At 55.4% G+C, this 11,377-nt stretch overlaps 1 protein-coding gene and 1 long non-coding RNA gene across 2 annotated transcripts; both read right to left on the minus strand.

Annotated features, from left to right (window-relative positions):
• Positions 1-35: 35 nt before the first annotated feature.
• IDH2 (isocitrate dehydrogenase (NADP(+)) 2) lies at positions 36-5,289 on the minus strand. Its single transcript, XM_039362073.1, has 11 exons — positions 5,132-5,289; positions 3,952-4,043; positions 3,369-3,534; positions 3,089-3,249; positions 2,113-2,256; positions 1,790-1,926; positions 1,472-1,623; positions 913-1,025; positions 711-808; positions 470-562; positions 36-386 (listed from the first exon to the last, which is right to left on the minus strand). The coding sequence occupies exons 1-11, from the start codon at positions 5,247-5,249 to the stop codon at positions 299-301; spliced, it is 1,362 nt and encodes a 453-aa protein (XP_039218007.1). The 5' UTR covers positions 5,250-5,289; the 3' UTR covers positions 36-298.
• Positions 5,290-8,124: 2,835 nt separating this feature from the next.
• Positions 8,125-11,340, minus strand: LOC120316457. Its single transcript, XR_005558964.1, has 2 exons — positions 11,206-11,340; positions 8,125-9,323 (listed from the first exon to the last, which is right to left on the minus strand). It is a non-coding gene; the product is annotated as an uncharacterized LOC120316457 (long non-coding RNA).
• Between the last annotated feature and the right edge of the window lie 37 nt (positions 11,341-11,377).

Below are 11,377 nucleotides of genomic sequence, written 5' to 3' on the forward strand. Positions count from 1 at the left end.
TGGATGTGTTGTGCGGACTGACTGTCACACTAAGGGAGAAGCCATCATTTAATAGCTCTCTTTGGCACCCAAGGCCGTGCCCACGGCAGTTACAGCACTCAACCATTTTCTTCTCTGCTGGCAAGATCTGCAGTCACAGAATAGGGAGGGGAGCAAGGTGGTCTCCTTCCCAAGAGTGGCCCAATGGCCTCACAAGCTTTAGAAGCATGCCAAAAAGGACCCCTGTTGAACGGGAGCAGCCATCCGTGCGCGCTCAGTCCCTGTCAGCAGGGTCTCTGCTGCTGCAGCTCCTCCTCTCCTACTGCTTGCTCAGGGCTCTATCCAGATTGCTCTTGATGGCGTCCAGGAAGTCAGTGGTGTTCACAAAGTGCTCGTTTAACTTTACACTGCAGGGAGAGAAGAGGCACACGGTCATTCTGGGGAGTGCAGGGCTTCTGGCCAATGCGTCCCAATCCGAGCCAGGGCTCACTTGCTTAATCCATGGATGCAGCCAGCCAGATCTTTTGTCATTGTCCCGCTCTCCACCGTCTCCACGCAGACCCTCTCCAGAGTCTCGGCAAACCTGGTGAGGGAGGGGAAGGCTGAGGGATAGAGCGGAGCCCCCCTCGGTCTGGGGAGAGGCTTCCCACAGCTGGCAATGCCAGTGCACAAAGCCCCCTGGCTCCTCCCCCCAACTGCTGCTCCCCAAGAGGGCAGCGGGCTGCTCTTACTTGACCAGCTGTGGGTTGCTGTCCAGCTTGCCTCGATGCTGCAGGCCTCTGGTCCAGGCAAAGATGCTGGCAATGGGGTTGGTGCTAGTGGGACGGCCCTGAGGGAGAAGTGCAAGCAAAGAGCGTGGGCTCAGGGGACTTGGCGGCCTGGCCACTCACATCAGTGCCCCCCAGGACTTCCCCACCCTCCAGGCAAACACACCTTCTGGTGCTCCCGGAAGTGGCGAGTCACCGTGCCGTGAGCAGCCTCTGCTTCGATGGTTTTTCCATCCGGACAGACGAGAACCGAGGTCATAAGACCCAGGGAGCCAAACCCTTGGGGCAAACCCAAATGTTGGTCAGACAGGGTCCATCTGACCAGGAAGGAGGGAGGCACTGCTCCCTTTGCTCACCAACATCCAGAAACCTTGCGCAACTCCCTAGAGGCACCCAGGGCACAGCTGGTGCCGTGGTAAACGCAGCAAGGGCATGCTGTGTGAAGAGAAAAGCCCCCTCCCCCCAGGAAGCTGGGAGGTTCGTAGCTGGTCCCCCCTCCGCTTCTTTCCCCAGAAAAAAGCTTTGTGGTCCTTAGGAGAGGGGGCCCCTGAGCCCAAGCTGCTTCTCCTGGAAAGGGCCACCCTAGCCTAGCTGCACCAGCTGAAGGGGGGGACCACTCTTGCCACAGGCTAAGGGCTCAGGATGGGGTCCTCAGCACCTTGGTCCTGCTCTCTCGCCCCCAGTCCATCTGCTGGTTGTGTGCCCTGGGCAGGGCCAGTAAATACCTTGGGCCAGGATGTCCGATTGGACATCTCCGTCGTAGTTCTTGCAAGCCCAGACGAAGCCGCCCGCTGATTTCAGCACCTGGGCCACCATGTCATCGATGAGCCTGTGCTCGTACCAGATCTTGAGCTTGTCAAAGTCGGTCTTGTAGTGCCTGACAGGGAGGAGGACAGGAACCCTCCTCAGACAGGGCCGGCACGGCCGGCCCTGGATAACTTCCAGTGCAAAGGGGCACCAGGTAGGCAGGCTCTTGAGGCCCCTGTTGAAAGAGCCAAGGGAGCTGCTTCCACCCCACGGCCCCATTGGGCTAAATAGCTCACTTATCAAAGACTTCCTGGAAGATATCCTTGAACCGCCCATCGTAGGCCTTGAGGATGGTGTTCTTGGTACTCATGTAGAGCGGCCATTTCTTCTGGATGGCATACTGGAAGCAGCTGTGGGCAAAGCCCGAGATGGACTGCAAAAGGCAGGCCGAGTGCTCAGTGGGATGTGCCTGAGGCGGGGCTGCAGAGCTCCCCTCCCTCCCTCCAGGGAAGGTTCAGCAGGCCAGACCCCCCCCCGCCTGGGGGTTTCCCCAGGGAAAGCTGCGTCTAGGCCAGTCCTGCCCTGCCCCCTCTGCCAAGCCGCCCCTCTTCCTCCTCACCTCATCCGTGTTGTACATGCCCAGGCCGACACCCCCGCCTGGGAAGTTGAAGACTTCCCACTCCTTGGCTCCACTGCCATCTTTGGGCACGAAAACCATCTTGAAGGTCCCTGATTTATCCACCACGAAGTCTGTGGCTTTGTACTGAAAAGCAGAGCCCGAGAGATTATGACAGCCAGCCCCCCCTACAAGACGCAAAGGCCCTAAAGAAGCCAAGATCAAAACCCATCTGGGGTAAGCAGTTAAACCCAGTTAAAAAGAAGAAAGGTTTCAAAACTGCATGTTTAGGCCAGACAAATAAGGAATGCTTTGCAAAAGGAAAAATCCGGGCGGATCAAGCGCTGCTGAGGAGAGCCCGAGAATGGCCTGGCTAGAAAACTGGCCTTTTCCTCCCATGTTCAGGCTTCAGAGCAGCTGTGGAAATTCCTCAGCTTCGATTTTTCCCGTCTTTATAACCTTTGGTCTAATGCCCATCCCCCACCCTGCTAGGACGTGTCCTGTCTGTGGCTTCTCTCTCCTGTCTCTGTCCTTGTCCCAACTGTTTGCTGAGCTATAATTCAAGGTTATCGTCCCACAGAGGAGGTGGCCCCATTGGGAAGCTGTGACTGGGAGGATCATATACTGGAGCCTGGATTCAGGTATTCATTCCGGAAAATGTTTTTGGATCGGATCAGCAGATTATATCCCATTCACATTCACTTAATGACTTCCAGGTCCTGTAAATGTTCCAACTATTAAACCCCGAATAAAGTGCAGAAGTTTCATCTTTTTAAATCGTTAGCAACTTTGCTAATTCTCTTAACTTCCTTAGGTGGCTTTGCAAGTAGAAAAACTCCCAGAGCCCACAGACATCCCGACAGGCCTTTCCTCCCATGGTTCCAAATGGGTCCTGGGAGCTGCACCAGGACACCCAGCAGCAAGAGAACGGCTTTGGGTGGCCTGGCAGCAGGGCACCCCTCCCCCCTCGCAAGCCCACCTGGTCACCGTGAGCGTGTCTCCCAATGGTGATGGGCTTCGTCCAGCCTGGGACCAGGCGAGGGATGTTCTTGCAGACGATGGGCTCTCGGAAAACCGTCCCGCCCAGGATGTTCCGGATGGTACCGTTGGGGCTCTTCCACATCTTCTTCAGCTTGAATTCTGCAGGGGTCACAAGGGAGACGCATCTGGGATTAGGGCCAGGGTGACTTGCCCAACCCCTCCGACACCTCAGACAGATGCCCCTGGGTGGAGCTCCTGCCTCGCCTGGTCGCACATACCTTCCACACGGCCCTCATCGGGGGTGATGGTGGCACACTTTACAGCCACACTGTACTTCTGGGTGGCCAGGGCTGAGTCGATGGTGACTTGGTCCTCCGTCTGGTCCCGGTGGGGCAGTCCCAGGTCAAAGTACTTCAGCTGCACGTCCACGTTGGGCAAGATCAGCTGCAGGTGGCAGACAAGAAGCCGTCAGGACCAGACACGCGTTTGGCCGCCTCACCTGGGCAGTCGCTCACCTGGGCAGTTGCCAAGAGAGGCAGGGTGCGTGTGCTTCCTCCTCTGCACATTTTATGGGCAGAGATCACTTTCAAGCCCTCGGGGCACACTATTCTGCAGGGGAACGTAGGGGAACCTGACACTGCCCTCCTCTGTGAGCCTCTGCCTTGGATGCGAAAAAAGGGTTTGTGGCATCGCCTGGGCTGCCTAAGATGCATGCGGGAAGCAACAGGATGCCTCAGGATTCCCCATCTCAAAGCTTCAAATCCGGCTCTCCCTGCTTCTCCTTCGCTTTCTACTCTGTCCAAGCACTCCCACCGCTCACCCCGAGCTCACGGCCACCGTCACAGTCTCAGTGCCAGGTACCTTCTCCTTGATGAAGGCCCAGATGATCCGGGTCATCTCATCCCCGTCCATTTCCACCACAGGGTTGGCAACCTTGATTCTCTGGTCAGCATCTGCAGAGAAGAGGGGATCAGAGGTGGCAAGGCCCTGACCCTCCCTGCGCCCCAAGTATCCGCCCCAGACAACCCCAGGCCCCTTCAGGGGGGCAGCAATGCCCAAAAGGCCCATTTTGGAAGCGTCCCATTTGTTAAAAGTGACTAGAAGGGCAGGTTTACGCCCCCAAGAGGACCAGGCTCCTCTCTCGAACCAGCGGCTGCTTCTGACATACTGCCCCCTGCCCACCCCACCCGCGGAGGTGGACCAAACTTTCCGGTGGGGGCTTTTGACCGTCCGGGCGCATCTAGCGGCCCGCCCGGGAAGAGGATCTAGCGCTTTCCGGGTCCTGGGCCACCTCCCCGTCCTTTGCGGGGCCCACTTGCTCCCCGGAGGGTCTCCAGGGCTGCTGCCACCCTCCTGCCACATCGCGCTGCCGCTGAAGGGCCGCCCCGCCCCAAAGAGGGGCGGCCTCTGCCCGCCAAAGGGACAAGGTCACGCTCAAAGGACGCCGGGGGCGGGAGGCCCGGCCGCCCCTCTGCAGCCCGCCCAGCGCCAGCTGGCCCCGCGTCCTCCGACAGGTGCCGGGCCGGGCCGGCTGCCAGGGCCGTAGAAGGGGGGGGGGCGGCGGCACGGGCTCGGTCGCGGCGCCAGAGGCCTTCCCCAGCCCGACCGCTCCGGCCAGCGAAGAGGGCCGGGCCCGCAGCCCTTGCCGGCCGAGACCTCAGCGGAGCAACGCCGGTTTGCGGGCGGGCTACCGACAGGCACGTCGCATCCTCGATTTGGCCGAGCTCCAGGAGACGCGGAACCGGCGCGCTCAGCCGGTGCTCTCCCGGCCAGGCGGGCTGCCGATGCCCCCGCCGCCACCGTCCCTTCTGCCAGCGCTGCCCGGCGGCCCTGCGGCTGGACGAGGCCGCCCCGAGCAGGCTGGACGGTCGGCGGAGACAGGCCGGCGGTCGATGGTCGGGACCCCTAGGTCACCGGCGGAGGCAGGCGGTCCCCCCCCCGGGCGGGCGAGTCGGCGGGGGGGCGCACGGCGGGACTGCCTCTCCGGGGCCGGGAAGCGGAAGGCGCCGCGGCGCTCCGACCCGACCCGTGCCCCACTCACAGTGCCGGTGGGACGGGCGAGGCCAAGCGCTGAGCGCGGGAAGCGCCGCGGCCGGGCAGCGAGGCCAGACGGCGGCGGCGACGGCGGCGGCGGCCCCAGAGCGGAGGTAGCGTGCCATCGCGGCGGGCGGCGGCGGAGGAAAGGGAAGGCGAGCAGAGCGCCGCCGCGAGCGCAGCAACCCTGGAGCCGCCCCTGCCCCCCCCCCTGCGCCGGGCCCTCCCTGGGGCGGGGCGTCCCTGCTCGGCGGCCACGTGCGTCTTTGTTCCCCGCCCGCCCCGGGTCCCCTTTGCGCGGGCGCCCTTCACCCGGGGCCGTCGGTCTCGCCTCTTGCCTCCTCGCGGATGGATCTGGACTCAGCTGCACCAGGCCGGGTGGTTGCCGGGGTCTGTCCCAGGTGGGAGAAGCTCTGGGCTTCTGCCCCCCCCCCGCCCATGCCCAAAACCCGTGGCCCAGGAGAGGCAGGCCAGCAGCCCCCCCAGCCACGCCGGGTGGAGGTGTTTCCTTCTGCCAGCGGTTGACATGACCGGAAGTTTCCATCAGGACATCAAGCTGGTTGGGGACAGATGGACACTCAATGTTGACCCCACTTGTGGAAATACAGGCAGGGGAGTCGGCAACTGGGGCACACCATGGCATTGCCGCTTCTGAGGCACCAATCGCTGATCAGGACAGTGGTACTGGGGGGGGGGGGAGATTTTGCTTCTCCCCTGGAACAGAGAGAAACTCCCTCCAGCTATTTTTAGTCTTGCCACTAGGGAAAATTGGGAAGGCCCCAAGCCAGGGACCACTGTGCACAATGATGCTGAAACCCACCTGATCATCAGCTATTTGTGTTTTGGCCAATGCTGACTGGCTGAATGCCCTGCTTGCTCCTCTGCTGGGTGACACAGCTTGCCATTCTTATCCGGCCTGCCCCTTTCCCAGTCTGAGGGCTGCAAGTTCTGCCTAAGGAAGAATAGTGCAAAGGCCTTTATGATAAAGGCCGGAGAGGGGCAGCCAGTAAGTCTGGTTGCAGGTCAGCCAACTCTGACCCGCTCCTCGTGACCACAGCTGTAGAGTCCAGCACAGCACCGGTGGCCTTCCAGAGGGGCTTAAACGGGGCTCTTCAAGACCAGAACTCAAGGCAGGCAATTCCCACATGCTGCAGATATGGGTCGAATTATGGCTAGTATCTGCCAGAAGAAACATTTCTATGTTGGGGTGCATTAACAGAAAAAGTTCAGGGGGGGGGAGATAAAGGTCAGCCCTGTTTGAGTTTTTGTCCTGTTCCGGGCTCTGAAAGAAAGGGGAGCAAGTTTGCTGAGGGCAGGGAGGGAAGGGGCCAGGAGAAGGGATGGAATAAGGGAGGCTCTCTCTGGGCTTGTCAGCATAAATAGAGAGGGGATTTACTCTCTTGCTCCAGATGGGCAGGTCCAAGTTCCAGAGGTCAAAACTGTGAGGAAGGAGGAACTTCCTGACCTCACAAACCATCAGCAGTTGCAGAGGCTGCCCATGAAGACAGGTAATCAGACAGGCTGGAGGCTCATGCTCAGATGGATCTTGCACCAAGCAAGTCTAGATGGCCTCTAATATCCTTCTAACTCGATTCTATCTGTTTAAGAAAAGAGGGTAGTCATTCCAAGCCTGTATTATTAACTTCAAAAAAGTGGATCAGGGTGGCTTATAAAAGCAGTAAAGAATTAACTGTAAGGTATAGCTCAGTCCCTGCCCCATTAAGATAGCTCAACTATTCATTCAACAAGGTATCTAGAAACATGGTTTGCTAAGATTTTTGACCAAGACCCACAATGCATTGTTTCTTCCAAGGACTGAATGTGAAGTTTCCCCTGCCCTCTGCTGGTCATCCCTAGCTGAGGATGAAGCCAAGAAGGCAAGTGGAGCAGAGCCTTCATTGCCCTACAAGCTGCCAGCATGATGTGTAGCCTCATCTTCTACTCTGGGAACCTACAGACTTCCTGACAGCTTTGCACGATGGTGGGAATCAGTGATTTCATTCTTGTCTGCAATAAAGGTTCTGATCTAGCTGAGAGGAGTCTGGGAATCTCCTGTCAAACCAAGTGGAGGAGTCAAGTCTGGAGATCTGCAGTTTAATTCAAGCTCACCTGGGGAGCCTCAGAAATGCGAATTTGGCAACTGCTTGTCCAGCTCTTTGTATTCTTGAAATGTGGGAAGGATATCTGCCATCCCTTCTTTCACAAAAGGTAGACTTAACAGAGGCACTGATACTTATTAAAATCTTTGACCCAGCAGACTGGGAAAAGGATCAGCCAGTCTCAGATGTATCAGGGCTGTTCTTTTTTTGCTAAGTTGGCCAAGGCGGTTGCATTTCCAGAAAAGCTGGGTAGCTCTTGAATGGTTTTAGTCAAGCTTTCAGCGGAGAGGCATCTAAAGGGTAACCTTGACAAAGGAATGCAAGAGTCACTGGGAGAGCCAATCAGAGAAAGTAAACAAGAGCTCAGTCCTGGCCGAGAGAGAGAACAGGAGAAAGAGAGCCAGGACGGGATGGGTGCAATCTCTGGCAGCTTCAAGATTCTGCTGTTATATCTCTGCTAAGAAAGGGTCCTCCCGAGACCTTCTTAAGGTCTGTTTATCAGCTTGGCCTGCGCAAAGGGACCAGATGGCAGCTTTGGATGGCTTTGGTGGATGTTACAGCCTCACCAGAATCCTCAGAGTGAGACAAGGAGCCTGAGCAGAGGAGACCTCACGAGATCACGAGGGGCCAGATTCTGGCAGAGCCCTGACCCAAGAGCACATCAGCCACTCTGAAGATCCGGGCAAAAGGAATCAGCGGGTCTCTTGGAGGAACAGGTGGCAGGCCCCGAGTTGAGCCACGTCCACATCCAAACCAGCCCACAGTCCCATGCCTCTCCGTTGGGCCAACTCCAGATTTGGGTTCCTGGGGTTTGTTTCTGCTAATCTGCATGTCGATACTTAATTTAGAAGGTGCAGGATGCTCACCAAAGGAGGAGAATACCGAGAGACAAGACTTTCAATACATCTTTAAAAAGGTTTATTAAGAAACTGACCCTGAATACTTATGTGTCAGGAAGATACAACCCCAATCAGCCAGGTGAGCCCTAAGGGCAGAGAAGGTTCACATTCTGGAATTTGACTCACAAGAAAGCTTGGGGAAAGGGGTAAATCCTGCAGCCCTTTGTGGCTCTCATTGATGCTAGAATAGCAAGGTGAAATCAGTGTTTGTGTTTACAACCATTGGAGAGGAAGCGATTACCAGACGATTACCAGATGGCAAGCAAGCACACAACAGAGAGAATTGCCTTGGCGCCAGCTATTTGCTTATCTGCTCCCCTGGCTTAGAACACAAAAGGAAGCCTTTGGGGTAATCTTGGTCAGGATCATGCCAATTTCAGCTAGCAGGAGGAATCAACTAATCTGGCAAAGAAAAGCAGTTTAGGAAGGTATAGCTGGTCCAAGCAGCCTCTTCCTTCTACAAGGGGTGGGAAGTGGGGCACATGGCACGGGAATGACTCTTGCAGTCAGCCCTGCCTGGGGAGCCTCTGCTGGACAGGGGCAACCCTCGTGGCCCTGCTGACAACTCGCCCTGCACGCCTGAGCTTGGTAACAAAAGCTCTCTGGCTGCTGTGCGCCCAATTCCCAGCTATGCTCAGAAACTTTAATGCAGCAACAAAGCCTCTCAAGCCTTTATTTGACTGGCTTTGTTGGGATTTGCAGGAGAACAAAGGAGCTCCTCGCAAAGTGGAGGATGCCGCCGTCTTGGGCCTTTTGAGTCATGTCTTGGGTTTTATGCCAACCACGGTGTCTTTCTGGATCGTCTGGTCAGGTCACAGTCTGGTGATGGTGCTGTTGCATTTCTGTTGTTAAGTGAGACATTGAGTCTTGCCCGATTTTATGACCTTTCTTGCCACAGCTCTGAAGTGAATCGCTGCAGTTGATAAATTAGTAACCCAGTTGCTAAACAAATCTGGCTTCCCCATTGACTTTGCTTATCAGGTCACTGCGACCATCATAAATATGAGCCATCGCCAAGCGGCTGAATTTTGGAAGGGCAGAAGAGGACATTGATTCCAACTTCCATGTTGCTGGGTGTCGGGACAAACATCAAAAGGAACGTGAGTGGGTGGGTGGCAAAGCCAGGACTGAATTGCCAGGCCTTGAAATATCTAAGCCTTGAAGTGGTCTGGTCTTGGAGAGGAGATGAATTCAGATCCAGCTGCAAAGAAACATGCAAAGGAAGAAATGCAGTGGATGAGTATAAACAATGCTTGGTGGGGAAGGGATCTTAGAGCTCTCTTTCTTAGCCCAACCCTTCTCAGCACAGAAATTCTCAGACTGTCCTGGGCAAAGGGACATTCACAAGTTCATGGGGCAGGCAGTTCCACTGCCATTGCCAAAAGGTAACAGATGAAATGGCTTGCAGGGATAGACAAACAGGGAGAGGCATGATGGATAGGGATGGTATAAACAAGTTTTACATGTTTCCATTACCTGCTTTTCATTTCTTTTCCTTACTGTTTCCTGGGCGATGCACAGTACTGCCTACTTGACAGGAAATAGCATCCTGGGTGACTCTGTGCTTGAAATAGATGCAGGATAAGGAAGACAAGCCAAGATCCTCAACCAAGAAGCAGCAACCAGATGCTCCTGTAGCCAGAGGGATTCCTAAGCCTTGTCAGCCTCTGAATTTCAGATGCAGAGAAGCATCGCGGCCAGTGCAACATGGCAACTGTAATTGCTGCTATGTTCAGTTAAATCAAGAATTTTAATTTTTCCTTTGGGAAAAAGGATCAATCTTGATCTACACTGAAAGCTTTTTTTTTTTTTTAAAAAAAAAACAAGATTAGGTGGATTCAGAATAGAGGAAAGTAAATACAATGTTTTTGTTTATTTAATGTTTTTCTTTTGTGGATGGTAAATTGTTTGTTTTTATTTTGCATTATTTTACAATTGTTTATTTAAAAATTGATTAGTAAAACCAATCTGGTAAAAAAATGGAATTGCTTATTTTGGGGACTAGAATACCCCAGTTGTTCTACTTTGGCGTCAGCATTTGATAAACACCTGGTCAGTCTCTCCAGCGCTGATGGCTCCCATCTGGAGGGCTGAACTGGCCTTTCCCTGCAAAAAAGCCACACCTTCCCAAGAGGATTCTGGTTCTCCAGCCACCCTCCTCTGTGCCCACTTCCCAGGCAGTGCTTCTCACCCAGCACTTAGCTCTGAGCTGGAAAGAATCCAGGGGGCCTCCCTCAAGAGCCTGTAAGAAAGGGACAACCCCGTCCATGAGGCCTGGAGGCCTCTTGACCCCTTGAGGGCAGAGGAGGGTCCAGAACTGGGGTCAAGGGCTACCCAGGCAGGGGCAGACCCTGCTCTAAGTGGACATGTCAATCAAGTCTGCTCAACCAATGGACAGCCAGAGGTGCTGCCTGCCATCTGCACCCGAGGCAAGTGGGCTGGGAGGGCCGTTCTCAGGGTTGCCAAAGGAGGTTGCCAGCCTAGGGGGGAGCCTGCTGGCCAACTCCAGCAGCCTGGTCTCCTTCCTTCCTTCTGCAACAGGTAAGTAGAGGTAGAAAGAAAAAGCAGCTGACCCTCAAAGTTCGTGAGGCAGACGGAGAGGGTGGGGCGAGATTCTTTCCTTTTTTTGCCAAAGGCCAGGGTGACCCGCTGCCCAGCACCCCTTTGGCCCTTGCCCCCTCCCCCATTCCAAGTGCTGGTACCAGCTTGGCTTGCTGACCCCTCGGGTTCCAGGGCCATCTTCCCAGGCTCCAGTTGCCATGGCTATTGCTGGGAACGTGTTGCTATGGAAACAGTGGGAGTGTTGCCTGCAGGGCTCCATCTGCCTCTGGAGCACAGGGAAGGGGATGGACTAACGCCATCCTTCCAGCTGGCCATGGGGGGTCATAAGGAGGCCTGGGAAGATAACTGCAGACCCCTCACATCCTGGACATAAACTGTTTCCCCTCAGGATGCTGCTATAGAGCACTGCATACTAAAACAACCAGACAGGGAGTTTTTTTCCTTGTGCCATCACTCTGGCGAACACTTCTGTCTAATATCTATACTTACCCATGTAGTATGGCTGTAATGTTATTATTTACCTTTATTATCTTCTTTACTCCCCTCGTTTATTGGTGATTATCATTATTCTGTGCTGCACCCGGAGACAAATTCCTTGTGTATCTAATCACACTTGGTCAAATAAAATATTCAGTTCAATTTCTGGGTTGCAGCAGCTGGGCACCAGCAGGTGGAGAGGTTGGCTTCCCCTGC

The sequence above is a fragment of the Crotalus tigris genome, unplaced genomic scaffold (genome assembly GCF_016545835.1).
Source record: "Crotalus tigris isolate CLP2741 ecotype Arizona unplaced genomic scaffold, ASM1654583v1 scf7180000019364.2947544272:3078424, whole genome shotgun sequence".
NCBI lineage: Eukaryota > Metazoa > Chordata > Lepidosauria > Squamata > Viperidae > Crotalus > Crotalus tigris.